This window comes from Gymnodraco acuticeps, unplaced genomic scaffold (genome assembly GCF_902827175.1).
Source record: "Gymnodraco acuticeps unplaced genomic scaffold, fGymAcu1.1, whole genome shotgun sequence".
Lineage (NCBI taxonomy): Eukaryota > Metazoa > Chordata > Actinopteri > Perciformes > Bathydraconidae > Gymnodraco > Gymnodraco acuticeps.
This window is the reverse complement of record NW_022992308.1, coordinates 1316006-1334640: the sequence shown is the minus strand read 5'-3', so window position 1 is coordinate 1334640 and position 18635 is coordinate 1316006. Positions and strand designations below refer to the sequence as shown.

The 18635-nt window shown below is 40.8% G+C and overlaps 1 protein-coding gene across 9 annotated transcripts in view; it reads right to left on the bottom strand.

The window, feature by feature from the left end:
- LOC117541056 (ecto-NOX disulfide-thiol exchanger 2-like) overlaps nt 1-18635 on the bottom strand; it is a 261284-nt gene that overhangs the window by 55725 nt on the left and 186924 nt on the right. For all 9 annotated transcript variants that reach the window (XR_004568261.1, XR_004568260.1, XR_004568259.1 and 6 more), the window contains exons 5-7: nt 14681-14896; nt 11603-11836; nt 7104-7316 (exon numbers count right to left, since the gene is read on the bottom strand). Coding sequence is in view for 2 of the 9 variants with exons in the window: in XM_034208109.1 (XP_034064000.1) it covers nt 7104-7316; nt 11603-11836; nt 14681-14896 (663 nt within the window). In the remaining 7 variants the exon portion in view is untranslated. The remainder of the gene's footprint in view (nt 1-7103; nt 7317-11602; nt 11837-14680; nt 14897-18635) is intronic.

Below are 18635 nucleotides of genomic sequence, written 5' to 3'. Positions count from 1 at the left end.
AAATGTTTGGAAAACTATAGTTAAGCCTTGGGAACATGTGTATATACAAGTGTGTGTGTTTGTATGTATGTATGTCTGTGTGGGTGTACAGTACCTTTCTCTTTCTTGTTTATGTTTGCTCCATTATATATCAAAGTAAATTCCCTGTATGTGTTAACTTACTTGGCAATAAACCTGATTTTAGGTGTTGGCATTAATAATAACGTTCATGTTTGTTTAATATGTCTTTCCATGCGAAGAAATTAGGTATATATCGGTGCTCCACCTACATGTAAGTATGTATTTATTCATTTGTTATTGGCAGGATTTGTTATACCTGGCACTGCCATGGAGCTCAATTATTTACATCAACTAAAATCTAGAATCTTTTTTCCAACATGGCAGAAAAATTATCTACAGTATCCAACTGATTTCCAACATGTTCTAGTTTTAGTGCCCAACCCTAATGGTGGGATATGCCTTGGCTGTAGACATTATGGGGCATAGGGGCCAAATCCAAACATAGAGCATCCTTTCCTTCCAATGCAGTAGGTAGTGTGGAACAGAAGAAGAGGAAGCTTTGACTAGGATTTTTCCACCTCCTCTCTGGGAGCATTGTGTGGAGAAACAATCCCTCTGGTGAGAGCAAAGCACCCAGGAGACCTTCCCTATTTTTTTGATAGAAGGGCAGTCAAGCCTAGCAAGACATGTCAGAGACGGAGCGTGCTGAGTGCCACGACACAGCCTGTGGTAGCAGCAATACTTGTGAGGATCTGCAGTACTTCCTCCTTCTTTTTCCCCTGTCTGTGTTTGTTTTGTCTGTTTGTCTATGTGTCTGTCTCCCTGGCTGGGCGTGGTTACCTACATTCCGATTCCCGCCAACTCACCGCCTCAGCTGCTGCTTATCTCACTGATTGCCACTACTCACCTGCACCTGCTTAAAACCCTGGTTCCCATCTTCAGACTTCGCCAGTTCTTCGTTTATTCTTCAGTGGTAAACTATCGTCCAGGCCTACTAGTGTTTTTTCCTAGTGACTTTTTTGATGCTCCTAGTGAAGGGAGATCATTTCCTAATCCTGCTTGTTTTTCCTGTTCCAGATCTACATACTCCAGCCGCTCTGCCTGCCACGTCCAGCCTCCCCTCCAGAGCAGCCCAGCTCTACGTCTTCCCTCTACGTTTGCTTCGTCAACTCCTGGGGCCTATACTACGAAGCTGGCTCAACCTAACCTGGATATGTTTGAGTTAGTCGGTTGGCCTAATCCAAAACATACGCGCTCTCGCTAAACTGTACTACGACGTGGGTTATCAAGTGGATCGCTCAAGCCAGCCGTTTCCTATCTAGTTAGGTGCGCGTTCACATGAAAGGGGTGGTATCTGGAGCATTCGACCAATCACAAACATGGAGAAGCGTACTGACAGCGCAGCGTCATACTTCCTGAATGAAAAGTGAACTTTAATACTAGTCAAAAATGAAGAAGTTAAACTTTAAACATCCATGACTTAAACACTTTATCCAGGATAAAAGCCACATAGCTGCACCTACAGGTGAATACAGCTAGCAAAAGAAAAAGTGTTTGAATGCGTACATTAACAGGTTTATGATATCACGGCCCCGTCTAAAACACGATCTGACTTTAATTACATTTGTCTCGAGTGTTTCGTCAACTTAATGTGTTGCTTAAAATAATACTTCTGCATACAGTATGTGACACTGTGAGTGTTGCACGGCCAGATACGTCTCAGCTGACTCAGATAAGGAAATATATGATACATTATGAAGTGATATGCCTTGGACTGTAGGCCTACTTAATGTTACTCTGATCCGGTTACTTATGTTGTGGCATATGGCATATATTTAAGTAAGCTTTCTTAACGCTAATGTTATAATAGTCAGATTGCTCTGAAGATGGGAGGTGATATTCTATTAATGTTCACGTTCACACAGTCGGTGATTTTTGCCGGCCGTCTTTCCTGCGACGGCAGCTTTTCTGTATTTCCTTTCTCCTGTAATATGACTTGATCGCTTTAAACTCCGCACACTGAGCTCTGATTGGTCAGCAGGCAGTGCTTTCACTGAGTTGAGCTCTTAGCCTGCAACCTAACCTGCTCCGGGGCAGGTTAGCCGCTAAGCATAAGTTACCATGGAGATCTAGCCTGCTAAAAAGAGAACCAGCTTCGTAGGACCGGAAAGCCGGAGTTTTCCCTGAATTTAGCCGGCTAAGCGAAAATCCTGCTTCGTAGTATACCCCCCTGGTCAGTGTCGTGGACAAAATAAAGCCTTTATGACACTTCACCACAGTCTCCGTTGTAGTGCTTGCATAGCGGGTTCTCATCTCCAGTCACTTCTCGGAAACCTAACAATACTCCTGTCAGGTTTTTTTTTTTCCCTTATAACAGGGACACAGCCACAAGGTCTTGTATTCCCTGACCAGTTAGCTGAAACAGGTGTGAAATGGGAAGTCAGCGCTTCAAATGGAAAGAATGCCTAAGAAGTAGTGGCAGACGGGACAGCCTAATAGTGGTGCCAATATACAGTGGGGCAAACAAGTATTTAGTCAGCCACCAATTTTGCAAGTTCTCCCACTTAAAAAGATGAGAGGCCTGTAATTTTTATCCTAGGTACACTTCAACTATGAGAGACAGAATGGGGGGAAAGAATCCAGGAAATCACACAGTAGGATTTTTAATGAATTAATTGGTAAATTCCTCAGTAAAATAAGTATTTGGTCACCTACAAACAAACAAGATTTCTGGCTCTCACAGACCTGTAACTTCTTCTTTAAGAGCCTCCTCTGTCCTCCACTCGTTAACTGTATTAATGGCACCTGTTTGAACTCGTTATCAGTATAAAAGACACCTGTCCACAACCTCAAACAGTCACACTCCAAACTCCACTATGGCCAAGACCAAAGAGCTGTCAAAGGACACCAGAAACAAAATTGTAGACCTGCACCAGGCTGGGAAGACTGAATCTGCAATAGGTAAGCAGCTTGGTGTGAAGAAATCAACTGTGGGAGCAATTATTAGAAAATGGAAGACATACAAGACCACTGATAATCGCCCTCGATCTGGGGCTCCACGCAAGATCTCACCCCGTGGGGTCAAAATGATCACAAGAATGGTGAGCAAAAATCCCAGAACCACACGGGGGGACCTAGTCAATGACCTGCAGAGAGCTGGGACCAAAGTAACAAAGACTACCATCAGTAACACACTACGCCGCCAGGGACTCAAATCCTGCAGTGCCAGACGTGTCCCCCTGCTTAAGCCAGTACATGTCCAGGCCCGTCTGAAGTTTGCTAGAGAGCATTTAGATGATCCAGAAGAGGATTGGGAGAATGTCATATGGTCAGATGAAACCAAAATAGAACTTGTTGGTAAAAACTCAACTAGACGTGTTTGGAGGAGAAAGAATGCTGAGTTGCATCCAAAGAACACCATACCTACTGTGAAACATGGGGGTGGAAACATCATGCTTTGGGGCTGTTTTTCTGCAAAGGGACCAGGACGACTGATCCGTGTAAAGGAAATAATTAATGGGGCCATGTATCGTGAGATTTTGAATGACAACCTCCTTCCATCAGCAAGGGCATTGAAGATGGAACGTGGCTGGGTCTTTCAGCATGACAATGATCCCAAACACACCACCCGGGCAACGAAGGAGTGGCTTCGTAAGAAGCATTTCAAGGTCCTGGAGTGGCCTAGCCAGTCTCCAGATCTCAACCCCATAGAAAATCTTTGGAGGGAGTTGAAAGTCCGTGTTGCCCAGCGACAGCCCCAAAACATCACTGCTCTAGAGGAGATCTGCATGGAGGAATGGGCCAAAATACCAGCAACAGTGTGTGAAAACCTTGTGAAGACTTACAGAAAACGTTTGACCTCTGTCATTGCCAACAAAGGGTATATAACAAAGTATTGAGATGAACTTTTGTTATTGACCAAATACTTATTTCCCACCATAATTTGCAAATACAAGCGGCCGAGATGGGTTTTCTCCGCAGGGTGGCTGGTGTCTCCCTTAGGGATAAGGTGAGAAGTTCGGTCATCAGGGAGGGACTCGGAGTTGAGCCGCTCCTCCTTCGCGTCGAAAGGAGCCAGTTGAGGTGGTTCGGGCACCTAGTTAGGATGCCACCTGGGCGCCTCCCTAGGGAGGTGTTCCAGGCACGTCCAGCTGGGAAGAGATCAAGGGGTAGACCTAGGACCAGGTGGAGGGATTATATCTCTTCGCTGGCCTGGGAGCGCCTTGGGATCCCCCAGTCAGAGCTGGTTGATGTCGCCAGGGAAAAGAAAGTTTGGGGCTCTCTGCTGGAACTGCTACCCCCGCGACCCGACCACGGATAAGCGGGAGAAGATGGATGGATGGATGGAATTTGCAAATACATTTTTTTAAATCAGACAATGTGATTTTCTGTATTTTTTTCTCATTTTGTCTCTCATAGTTGAGGTATACTGAAAATGAAAATTACAGGCCTCTCTCATCTCTTTAAGTGGGAGAACTTGCACAATTGGTGGCTGACTAAATACTTTTTTGCCCCACTGTATATAAAAGTGCTTTGATGGATAATACTCGTTTGTTGTGATTTTGGGGCAGGAAATGTTGTCAGCTAGCTAAGTAAGGGAGGAATCCGACTCAGTCCACCTGTTAACATTGTTTGTGTGGCTCCGTAGGTGGTCCATATGTTACATTTATAGTAAAGGTGCGCAAAATGTGCTCAAAGTATCTGAAATATCCCTATACAAAGTATGAATGAATACAGTCATTTCATAAATTTCTACTCAATGTTTGCATCACTGCTACGTCATATGTTGGTAGTGGAACCTACATCTTATTGGATAACATGTATTATTGCTACGACGTTGAGTAAATTGACCACTTAAAAAAAGAAAAGAGACCAGGGACAATAAAGGTAATTCTCTTCAAGGTGACAGACGTGAGAGTGCCTATAATACTGTGTCCTTGGTTGGCACTCTGTGACAAAAGCCGGAGCCTTGTAAATATGGATGTTTCTTTTGTTCACAGGTGTGGTTTGGAAACTGCCTCATGGGGGTTCAATCTCAGTGTTGGCATTTGCATGGGTGGACGCCGGGCGAAAGACAAACTCATGAATAGAAATAAGTGTTTGTATGGATTATTGTGTTGGATGTGGAAGGCCTTTAATGAGAAACACCGGAAGAAAGAGGGTGAGGGTGACTGACAAAGAGGAATAGAGACATACAATGAGAGAGAGGAAAATAAAGAAAAAGTCCTAGGAGGTTGTAACACCCTTCAATCTACCCTTTCCAAACCTGTAGGACGTATCAACACAATTACGCCTATCATTATGCATCAAGCATCTCAAATGACAGATCCTCACTATTGTTGTTTCATGCCATTTAACTCCCTATTCACACTTTATTGTGCCTTTTGTCATTGAACACATGTCGAATATATTACAATGCATCAGATAAAAGGGAAAAAAGAGAACATTGTGTTGAGTGTACGGAAGGGCGGTGTTATATCAAGATAAACAACCTGAACGAATGCAAGAGATAAATGGTAGAGGTATCCCCAGGGATTCCTTCACACATTATACGCTGAATACAGTACTTTATTTACATTGTTTATTAAAAAAGGCTTATTTTTTACTTCAATATCGGGCCATTATGTTGTTATAAGTAAAGGAAAATCAGAATATGGCCTAAAATGTAACTTTTAGTCACACCTCTGCACCTGCCTTATTGTTTACTAGGTTACTATGTTGTACAATTTAATTAAGGTGTTGTTGAAGTGTAATTATTGCATCTTTAACACTGAGGTTGTTACTTTGAATCAGAATCTGTTGTTAGTTACCTCACATTATTATGTTAAGTCTAATACATCCCTGACTAATGAATGAATGTTAACTGCTAATTATTTTTAACTAAGCACTATCGGTCTCATGTGGCATCATTCAGCATCATTAGCCTGACTATCAGACTGCATTTCCATTTAGTTTCATTTCATTTATTTAGAGAGAAGAGGTATTTTCTTCTACCATAACCAACTACATCCTTATCAATTGACACGGAAGCTGCTGTAGTTTACTTCATTGTTTCAATTATCAAATAAATATGTCAAATTAAGAGTACAAAAGATTTCTGTAGGTTGACTACAGCTCTTATCAACATCGTGTCCATATGTCACTGTTGCTTTCTATCAATCCTGCCTTCAAAGAAAAACAGCTGTCAGTCACCATACCACCAGATTTAAATAAATCAATAAATACAACTCATATGTTAAGTCAGGTTTAAAAGTCTAGAGCCGGGCTACTTTATGTAAGCTTTTATTTAGGAAATGTATGATAAAATAATTGTTCAACTATAATGTCAAACTGCTAGTATACTTTTGCTTTGGTTAGAAATAGCAGTAGTAAAAGAAGTAGTACTGAAAGTGTGGCTCAAGTCATTTTCATAGTTGTGTGCTATAATTTAAAAAAATTCATTATAAAAACAAATTCATTCTTTATCTGTTTTCAGAAGGATATAATCTGCCTCAAGTGTATTTGTCTCTTACTGAGTCTTATCAAGTTCAGTTTGTCCTGGAACAACAAATTGTGTCCTTCAAAAAAAATGCAAGTAATATCATCATTGTAAAGTATTCCTTGCGTGTGCGTGTGCGTGTGTGTGTGTGTGTGTGTGTGTGTGTGTGTGTGTGTGTGTGTGTGTGTGTGTGTGTGTGTGTGTGTGTGTGTGTGTGTGTGGTGTGTGTGTGTGTGTGTGTGTGTGTGTGTGTGTGTGTGTGTGTGTGTGTGTGTGTGTGTGTGTGTGTGTGTGTGTGTGTGTGTGTGTGTGTGTGTGTGTGTGTGTGTGTGTGTGTGTGTGTGTGTGTGTGTGTGTGTGTGTGTGTGTGTGTGTGTGCATTTGAGAATTTGATATGCCGTGTACAGAGCGGTGACCTGTGATAAAACGGCAGACTGCAAAGTGTCATGGGAATTACTGCAGTGTAGCGTGGTCGATTGCACCTGTTACCGGTGTGGAGCAATAACTGAATGGTAAATCCTGTAGGATGGTGGGCTATTCCCCGTGGGTGGTGACATAGAATACATACTTTACAGAGTGTGTGATTGAGAGAAACACACACTTTGACTGAGCAAAGAAGACTCACATTGACCAAGAATGGTGACCATCGCAGTCTTGAACTTGTCTTTGGCCTCTTCCACCTCATTCTCATGCTGACTCTTCTCGCCCGTCAGCCGGCGGATGTGGCCGTTGGACGCCTGGATCATGGAGTAGAAGTTGTTGGCGTTCCTTCGGTTGACTTCCCCTCTCTCCAGCCAGGTCAACAGCACACGCACTGCTTCAGGAAACTTGCCATCCTCTGAGGAAGAAAGGTCTGGGTCAATATGAGCAGTAACAGATAAAAAGGACATTTCCCTCAGTAAATGTGCTGACTTCTTGGAAGAAGTAATTTAGAAAGGACTCTACAAAAGACAGGTCAAAGAAGGGCCATCTTCAAAAACTCATTTGACAAAGACAGAAGAGAAGTAGCAGGTGAATAGGTGGGTAAGAAGAGAAGGAAAGCTGGCCAAAATCGATAACACAGAAGTAGAATAACAGAACGGCCCCTGCCAACTTAAGTTATATCAGGCAAAAAAGGGACAGGATGAAAGAGTTCAGGAGCAAATAAATGCTGCTCCTGCAAAATTACTCTGGAACGAATGCTGGATCATGCAGGAAGCAACAAGTCTAACATCAACTGAAGTTATGCGAGAGTTTCACAAAACAAGACAAGTAGCAAAAAACAACTCAACTGCGGAAAATCTATTAAATTAATATTTGTTTATTTTGTACAAGCTCTCTTAGCAACTATCTATTGGAGTTGTATTCTGCGTTGTGTATAGGTCATACAGGATTATTTTAAGCAGAAATAATGAGGACATGGAAATGATGAGATGAAAATAACTTCAAGAACTTGCAGTTATTTCGCGAGGAAAATAACAGATAGAATAAATAATTCAATGTTTGTTTATGCTGAACATAAAACAAGTGGAGGTTAAATAAAAACAGTGTCTGGGTAAAATCAATCAGCTCTCATATTTGCTATACACATCTTTGGTAAACGACCATTGCCAAACTTCTATAGAAACAGTGAACATAGTGTGATATAGGTGCTGTTTACAAAGATTAGATTGTCCATGTTTTTATCTTAGTGAGACCTGCAAAGACACCATTACAGTAGAATCGACTACTGTAATGGTGTCTTCAGAGGTCTCACTAAAAAATCTATTAGAAAGCTGCAGCTAATTCAGAACGCTGCTGCTCGAGTCCTCACTAACACTAAGAAAGTGGATCACATCACTCCTGTTCTGAAGTCTTTACACTGGCTTCCTGTGTGTCAAAGAATAGATTTCAAAATACTGCTGCTGGTTTATAAAGCACTGAATGGTTTAGGCCCAAAATACATTTCTGACCTCCTGCTAAATTATGAACCATCCAGATCTCTCAGGTCTTCAGGGACTGGTCAGCCTTCTGTCCCCAGAGTCAGAACTAAACATGGAGAAGCAGCGTTCAGTTATTATGCTCCAAATATCTGGAACAAACTCCCAGAAACCTGCAGGTCCGCTGCAACTCTGACTACTTTTAAATCCAGGCTGAAGACTTTTCTTTTTGTCGCTGCTTTTAATTGAAACTGAGTGGTTGTGTTTCATTTTTGGTTAATGAACATTTGGGGCTAGTAACCCCAGGGAATCAGTGTCTGGGGACTTTGTCCTGGCTGATTTTCTCTGTGTATGCTGCTCGGGACGTATGTGCCATACAAGCGTACACAGCTCATGTTCGGAGAAACCTTAAAGAAAGGCATCAGTAAAGTAGAACTTCTGTGTGAACTATTCATATCTTAAACTGCACTGTAACTTTTTATTCATGTACTTTTTATTATTAATGTATTTTTTCTTTTAATGTTTCTTTTATTATCTTTTCTTTTTAATGACTGTTTTCAAATGCCTTTGTCTGAATGTCTTTCATTTTTGTAAAGCACCTTGAATTGCCTTGTGTTGAAAGGTGCTATATAAATAAACTTGCCTTGCCTTCAGAAGTACTTCTGCTTTGTCTGGTGAATAATAAGATAATGCCAGAAGACGTCATTGATTCTAATAATTGTTGTCATTCAGCAGTGGTTGTCCTTTGCTGTCTCACTGGGCTGCTTGCAAGTCAGAGGAGCAGAGGAGGGAAAATGCTTCCATACGAAGACCTCAAATCTCCAACACACACACACACACACACACACACACACACACACACACACACACACACACACACACACACACACACACACAGAGAACAAAGAGTGGGGCAAATGCATCATAAACACACACAAACATTACTTAGCTTCTTTACATATCTAGCAGCTTGGGAAGGTTTATATTCATCTAAAGCAGGTTCTGCAGATGCTACAGCATGCGTCCAAAACACACAGTCACAGTCTCACACACACACACACACACACATACACACACACACACACACACACACACACACACACACACACACACACACACACACACACACACACACACACACACGTCCGTCAGATGGCTTGCATAAATGATGATGTATCACAACACCAGATATTGAATCAAGGTGTTATCTTGTGAATCCCTACGTGTTCCTGTTTGTTTAAAGGCACGGTCTCATAATACATGGATCCCTGCAGCTGCATTATTAATAGACAATCTGGAGGATCATTAGTTGTATCTGATCACCTATGGCGATTCAGATTTTCATTGAATTGGTGTTAGGCATTACATGAAACATAAATAACACACAACTTTAAATATATTAGAATGTACTACATAGGTTAGTCAGAAAAATATACTCCATTAAAGTTGCCTCTTTCTTTCTCTGTGTTCACTGTTTTATTCATTAATCAGAGCTATTTGGACAAGAAACAGATGGGAGTGACTAAACTTGCAGACAACGATGCAGAACATCACACTATTTCCAGACAATGAGATAATATGTTGCTGCAGTTCTGTGAACAGCTTTAAGACAAATATTTTTGATACATCCCAGAAATTGTGTTGCATTTTTAGCAAAAATGACTCAACTGACTTATCTCAATTAATTTTGTTTAGCCATACGTTTATTTCTTTATTCAAACACATTGCAAGTTAGTGTGAATATATAACAATGAAATAAAAGTTGGTCCAAGCTCTTTAAAATGTAAGTGAAGTTCAGAAATAATTGACCTTTTCTCTGAAAAATAGACGGGAATGGTGGTTGTTAAGTGGTCGATTAGCAGGTTATCAGAGTATTTGAATACAAAGGCATCACATCTATCTACAAACAAATTAGCAGCACTCCATATCAAGTGGATCTCTCGAGATTTTTCAGGCCAAGCTTTACTAGCTTTAATGTTACAGCAAAGAGGAGAGGTTAAGGACAGGAACGTCACTGCGGATCAACGAGGAGTCTCTTGCATAACATGTTTGATTACATGAGGAATCTAAATGGCTCGACAATATTCTCACATCTCATAAGCCCCTTCCGCACACCCTCTGCCTATACAGTACGTCTTTAAATATGGAACTATACTCAACCACAGCCATTAAACCAGTTGAAGTTAAGGTACATGATTAACATGTATCAAGTCGCTTTTGAAAGTACAAGTATAGTCAAAATATAAAGTCTGCAGACATTGTGAACACTTAATGAAATGTGATGAAGTTAGAATACTGTTACTACTGGCTCGAAATAAATGTGAACCTTTTTTCATCCATTTACGGGAGTTCATTTTGCTTTGCACTGGGTAACATTTAAAAAGTATACATATCCAAGAGATGTCGACTATAGCTGCAGTGATTCGGTGATTATATGATGATCCAATCAACATAAAACAAATCAGCAGAAATGTTTATTATATTTTTTTCCGCACCTTTATTGAAGGGACAACGTTGAAATGGAAAGATAGAAGAGAAGACAAATGCCGCCAAGGCTGGATTCAAACCGCTCCCTCCACACGGGGACCAAGCCCCAGAATATGGACCACCAGCTATACCGAGTGAATTATATGGCAGTCCGAAATTTGAACTAAAACCGTCTTTATACTGGAGACGTAGCGAAAGCAGCATGTTAGCGGAGCAGCAGCACCAGCCCTACGTTTCCTCTCTACACAGCCTGTGTTCAAGGAAGGAGCGTAAATCACAATCACTGTGGTTACGTGCGTAAAAAGGAGAAAATAGACAGTTGGTGTTTAGACGGTTGGACTATTTCACACTGAAGTGTAGCTGTTCTGTCAGTTGTGTGTGGGACAGATGACGCAGCAAAACAATGTCTGTGTAGACAGCTTATTGCCATGCTAGTTCAACAGAGAGTTTTTCTTAGGCACAGCAGCATTTTACCATTGACTGTATAAAAGAGTGTGTGTTCCAAGTTGTATGGAAATCCATTTGATAGTTGTTGTGTATACATGTGTCAGGCTAAACTTAAGTGGGTGATCAACTGACTGACATGTAAAGAAACGCCAGTAGCATGGCTAATTACAATTTGTACATTTTTGCATTCACTTTAAATCTTTAAAGCCAACTTCTCCAAGTTTTCTCCTTGCCACCTTGATTGCATGCTCTTCATACACTCAGTCTGCATGTGTCATGTTTCTCTACCAACCTTTGATCCTGTCTCCAAGCTCACTACACTCGTGCTCAGAGTAGTGGGCGATGGGAGGAGGAGAGGGGGGTCGGAAGAGATCCTCCTCTATTTTGCGCCGGTGCCTCTCCTCTCTGGCCAACATGCGCTGGTGACACTCCCACTCGTACAAGTCGTCTCTGGCCTGGGCGAAGTCCACGTGGAGGCGGCCCGAGTCTTTTTTGTCTGTGCTGGAGCCCAAACGGATACGGTAACCTGGGGAGAAGAAGGAGAGGTTTGTATGAGACAAATAAATAAAAAAAGGTGAAATCTGGGGATTAGACAGAGTGTAGAGATAAAACAGAGGACATGAAAGACAGCTGAGACATTTAATCGATGGGATGAGAGTGGTAACAGAGTGAAATATCAATTTCCATCAACACCTATTTTGATTCAGATGTACAGTTAAGAGACAGAGATAAGCACAGACAAAGTAACAAGCACAAAGAGGCAGATATACACAGATACGAAGATAAAAGGTTACACACACACAAGGTCAACTTGTCCTCATTTGCCTTCAGATAGAAATCTACATCCTTCCTCTTTGTTTTCACGGGCAGCTACTCTCCAGGTGTAGAGGCCGATACATAAACAGACAAAAGCTGAGCCCTTGAGTCTCTAAAGCTTGTTATTCTTTATGTACGGACACAAATTACAGTGGTAGCCCTTCATCACCCCACCGCCTTCCACTTGACACTCAGAGCTCATTTCCCTGCCTGTGTGTGGGTGTGAAGAGCAGTCACACTGATTTTGTTAATTGATTGGTGTAGTGATCTGTAAGAGGCCAGGGTGTTTACAGTGTGAACTCTCAAACTAGGAAACAAGCTCAGAAAGCCCTGGGCCTGACTTTCCACTCCAAAAACATCAACATACTCTCATCGGAGGAAAGTGGAGATAAAGTTGGTTTTGGGTGTGAGCAGAAGATACTCGAGTGAGTTTTGGGTTGTTTTCCAGTCTGTTCTTCTGCTCTCGGCTTGCCTTAATATTTAATAAAGGGAGACCTCAGTACGTCAAGTGTAAATGTGTTTGAGAGAGTAGTATTTATGAGAAAGCAACACAGGTCTGTCATCTGGCTAATAGATGGACTTATAGTGCCAGTCGTTCTGTAGGGAAGAGGTAGATGGAATCACACTCACACAATAAATAATTCAGAGGGTATTATTGCAGTGGCTGGTCTTTTAAATGAGCTTTGTGAAGAGGGAATATATGGCCTGCATTTCACATGGAGAGATTTAAGGGGTCTGGGCAGAAGATGCTGCAGGACTGAGATCAAATTAAAAAAGGACATCTGGTGTCACATGACTAAACAGAGAGCATACCCTTCCTCTCAAGGAGCAGTTAAAGAAGCATACCATCAGCAGAAGGATTTCCAAATTCTACAAAAATGGTGGTGTGATCCTGAAAAACAGGATTAAAGAGTGTGACCATTTGAGTTGGGTGACATAGAGCTCGATCAAAAACTGAAAAAGAATATACATTGACATTTCACTGACTGACAAACCATCTTCACTTCTGTAATTATGACTGCATGCTTGCCCATTTGAACAGTTATATAAATCACTGGAGGTGATGATGCATCCATGAAACTTGAGCAAAAGTACTTATTTAAACCAATAAAATAAAAATATTTAAACGTACTGTGTAAAAACATTTGGAAAAAGAAGAGGGCTGCAAATGAAATAAAGGCCTGGTAAATACTACGTGTTAAAACACCACACACAAGTTTCCGAAGCTTGTAGAGATTGTATAGTAGTTGTTTTGTTCTCTGTAACACACTTCAAGCAAAGCCGTCTCATCTGAACCTTCAGCTAATTGCAAACGATTCTCTCCATCACAGAAAATGAAAGAATGTAAACAAAGCTGTTTCAAGGCAGTATTCAGCTATTTTGTAAAAAAGAAAAGGTGAAATAGAGGTCACCTGAATGTGACTTGAGTTCATGTATGTGTTTATTGCACCTTCGCTCTGAATCGCAAGGTTCAAAGGAGCATGTTATGCTCATTTTCGTTTAGATACTTGCATTTTCAGCTATTTTTACAGGCAACAATGTTTTTCTCGAATGGTGTGGGAGTTTTTCAAGATATTTTCATGGAGAAATAAATGCAGGGACTGTTGGGAATATATTTATGAGCTTAACCTATGTCTGTAAAAGTATTGCAACTGTAAATCTGTTCACTAATTAATCCCTATACGATAGAGAATATTTTACATTTGCGATAAAGTGTTCGTCAAATTGAGGATAATTTAGTCTGTTTGCAGAGAATTGATGTCCCAAGTGCAAAAGAAAATGTATTAAGACCATAACCTGATGTAACCCTTAAAGAAAAGCTGTATGCTTATTAATAATAATAATAAAAGTAATTTACCAATAATGCAGAAAATACAACAAAGTAAATATATAGCTGGAGATTAAATATATATATAATATAAAAAAGATCATGACTGAGTCTATTCATTCTGTCTCATGTTGGTTTCCCGACACACATGACTGTTTTTTTCTTCAACAACATATCCATTGTTGTTCACTCCCAAACAATTTGTATGGAGTGCAGCAAACTTTCCATCTATCTGTCCTTCCACCCCTCCATCTATTTATCCATCTGTCAGACGGTCCCGAGTGAATGTGTGAGGCTGGAGAATCGTAGTGCTGAATGATAGATATCAGCCCTTTCATTTCCATCAGAGTAAAGGTTAACAGCTCATCATTCTTCCTCCACCTCAGATGAAGGAGCGCCCGGGGCACTGATAGCAGTGGACTGACAATCCAAGCGGTCTCTACAGATTCAATATTGTCCAGGTGGCTAAGAAAGAAAGCTGTTATCCTCTGACCTTTCAGCCCAATGTAAACCAATACATACCTAGAAACAAGGTTGGAAGTTTGTTGGGGTTTCCATTGCACCACAGAGACGATATGGCAAAAAAACAACAAACTGTCATTGGACACAAAATGTTCTTTCTCTAATAAAAAGATATGATCCCAAACATGACAGTATAATTGAGTTTGAGCATTTGGAAACCTGGGTAAAAGAGTTACCATCGTTTTTAGAGTACATATATCTCACCAGAGAGGAGAAGAGCCTTGTCCACAGTGAACTCCTCAACAAATCGAATATGGCAGAAGTTTTTCTTGCTCTTTCTGATTGCAGCAATATCCCCACACTGTCCAAAGACCTCCACGATGAGCTGCTCAGTGAAGTTCTCGGGCAGACCGCCAACAAACACCGTCTTACACCCAGGAGGGCGTTCCCTCGTGGCCGGAGGCAGAAGGTCGGTCAAACATGGAGATTCAAAGAAAACAGACACAGTTGAAGTTATAAATGTAGTCCTTGACCTAGCAGCAGAGTATGAATTTAAGCTCCTGAAAATACAGAGAAAGCATGCGGATGATTGACCCTCAATAATTGGCTACAGCATCACGTTTTAGACCGGTTTGAGTCATGAAAGATGTCAGAATATGTCAAGGTGTTTGAGCCGTAAGCTAGACTTAAAATTGGAAAGGAAAGTTATGGCTTTGCATTGTTCCCATGAAGTCAATTATTTTCTTTCGGTATATTTCTGTCTGTCTTTCACCTGTATTGATTATGAGGTCCACAATCAGCATCCAAATATCTGCTATAGGTTGTGACACTTTAGTAGTTTTGATTTCCAACAATAAAAACAGCCTGCGAAAAAAACGTTCCCAACTTTAACTGTTCATATAGCACACAATGTATTCAAACTGCTTCCATTGCTCACACTCAAACATACATTGTAATTGCCTCAATGTTTTAACAGTAAACAGCAAGCACTCGTTTGTCTTTTGTTGTTCCATAAAAAAAAAATCTACAAAAGCTGAATTCAGGACTGAAAAAAGCCTTTGAATATATAAATAAATGTTTAGTATGAGGCTGGAACAGCAGAGGTAATTATGATTATGTCTCATTACATTAAATGGCCATTAAATACATCAAGTGAGTGCTTTTAAATTACTCTATATTTAAGCCACATTACACATAGAATAACTGGATGGTGATATTTCATCTTCTTGACATTTGTAAGGTTCATTAGGCTATAAATGTGTATGCACCTTAACTTGAGCCATAGGAATATGCTCTGAGAAAATTATTTCCTGGCAAAGTTAAATTGTTCCATTTATCTGCATAGCCCTACAGTATATCACACATTTGCCTCAAATTAGTTCACTGTCTCTACACCAGGGGTGCCCAATACGTGGATCGCGATCGACCGGTCGATCGCAAAGGTAGTGTGGATAGATCGCATGGCATTGAAAAAAGAAAACAAAAGTTAGCCTATCATCCATGCTTACTATGGCATTTGCCACTTGATTGACGTACAGGCAGTGACAGCAGCAGACGCACATTCATGACGTCCGCTGGCGCATCATAAACACGTCGGATAGTGAAAGTGCATTCGGATTCTCTAAGCACCGCAGTCTCTTCTCCTAAATCCTTTTGAATTCTCCTATCCACTATCCCTTAACCCCGTGACGTTTCACTCAGAGGTCAAGGAATAGGAGATAGGGTTAGAATTTAGGAGCTGATTTTTGGATTATCGGAACGCAACCCTGCCCCTCCCTCTCCCTGTTTAAGTCAATGGTGACTGTAAAAACTACACTGCGCATGCTCAGAGTATTGTCCTATTTAATGTGTGTGGCAAAAAAATAATGACCATTGGGGCATAGTGCTGCCATCCCCACCATACGTCATCTCACATAATTCAGAGCTGATTGGCTGTAAGTACGTGTGCCGCGAAAAGTGTGGTGTGTGAAGAGGAGACGAGAGAGCTGCAGTGACGCGTCCTAAAACCCGGAAGTAAACTGCGCATGGCTTCCCTCGACAAAAAAGCAATGAGATTTCTCCATAGGATTTTAGAAAATAGCTCAAAATAAGATCTGTGGGAAACAAACCTGTTAGATAAATGCACGTTTTGTTCAGCCGGATAATATCCACATGTCTACCCTACTTTTATAATTTTAGAATCATAAATCTATTGATTAGATTAGATTTATGATAGACTTTTGAAACTACAAGAAGATAAGGAGGACTTTTACAAAAAAGTAATAGAGATTTTTGTCCAGAAGGATAGGCAAATGGACTTAATCTTCAATTCAAGGTAAGACTGCAATTTTATTGAAAATGGGATCTTACTAAGAGAGAACAATTAAATATTTAAATGATAAAATTACATCGTTTGGGTATCCTTTTGTTGAACTGTCTGTTTAAAATTAATTGAAGCATCAGATAAAAAAAAAGCTTTTGAAAATAATATTATATTTTGATTTAGGTCAAAATATAATATTTGTAAACCTGAAGAGTCAGTGCCAGTGCCTCACTAGCCATGAACCTCACTGCAGAAGCTTATATATAGACATCTACGTGTTTTGTGCCCCACCACTTTTGTACATATAAAAACGCCACTGCGTACAGGTAAGCTAGACTGAGTTGTATTGTGCCATATGGGTTCATGCAGTTATCAGGGGGCCTCACCTCCTCATCTGAAGCGCAAATGCGGCGCACTGTTATGCGCTTATGCGGCGCAATTATTGTAAGCGCGCCACAGTTTATCCGCCGTTTAGTCCACTAGCACACACCCCCCGCGTGCGACACAGATTAGAAACCATTAAGAGCAACAGAGGTGGGAGACATCTCACCACATCTCAACATATGTGGCAAGATATGCAACACATGTTAGTCATGATAAGAATATTATAGATAGATTGGTAACATATTAGAAAAATACAGATCCAGGAATATGTCAAGAATCTTCCAGGTATTGCTAAACATATAAGACCTGGGCCACACACTTTTCTTTAGAGTTCCTCAAAAGCACCCTTAAGCGGATCTGGCATGAACAGGGAGCCAAGGTCAAATTGGCTTAATAAAGTCAAGTTTTATTGATATTGCAATGAAATCGAGTTTTTTTAACAATCTGAAGAATAATAGTACAGCACACGGCAGGCCCGGCAACAACAACATTACAGTAATCCAATGAAACAAAAACACGAGTTAGGGCCATGGATGGAAAATACTGAAATGTAACTATGTTGGCTGAAAAAAGGCTGAATCTGGCTGAGCAGGAAAGTGCATGGCATTGAGTTTTTTAGAGCACACACCAAAAACCTCTTAATGTATACTTTGGGAATGTCATCTGCCTTTAAAGGAAAATACAGCTCACTCTCATTGTCATCATAGCAGTGGAAATTAATTCATTGACCATTTTTTAAAAGAGAAAAGCAGAGGGCCAAAAAAGATTATGATATAGTTATATTGTTAGTAGAACATGTTGGTGACCTGTGCATGGATAGTGTGGGGATAACACTGTGATTACCTTAGATATTTAGTTTTGAAAGGCTTTAACATGTGCTTTGAGATGTTTGTGATTCCGATGTTTAGGTATAGAGAATTTGTGAGTAATATGGCAGGGGAAGGAGACAGTCTCAATGTTGTTAACCTGGCTATCAGTCTGATGATTTCCCTGGCTGGTCATATGAATTTAGCTAGTGGGCAGGCCCTCTGATGATCTCTAATCACCTGCAACCTGCCCAGCGCTAAGTCCCTAATGTCTAACTTCACATGAACACCTGTCTATATTCCTCCATAAATTAGCTGTGTTAATTGCAGTAGGGTGGAGGCCGACCACTTTCAGCCGGTCAGGGCAGCCCAAGTAAAAAGGCCAGTTATCAACACAACAGAATCCTTGCTCACTCACTACTGACGTTCAGTGAAGTAAGAAGCCCCTCTCCTTATGGGTAATGATGAAATAAACAGTAGGGGAAGGATTGACCAAACCATGATGGAAAGGTGGAACGACAAGCAATACCATGGAACAAAATGCCTGAATCATTTTTATATTACAGAGATAATCCTGTCATGCTTTACCTAGCATAGAAATGAAATCCCTCTGGCCTCTGAGAGAGGGTTGATCTTTTTGTATCGATGGTTTGAACCATGAAGGACCTCTCTGACTGAATAAAGATAAATGTTTACCGATGTAATCTCAGAAAGATGAGGTTTGCCA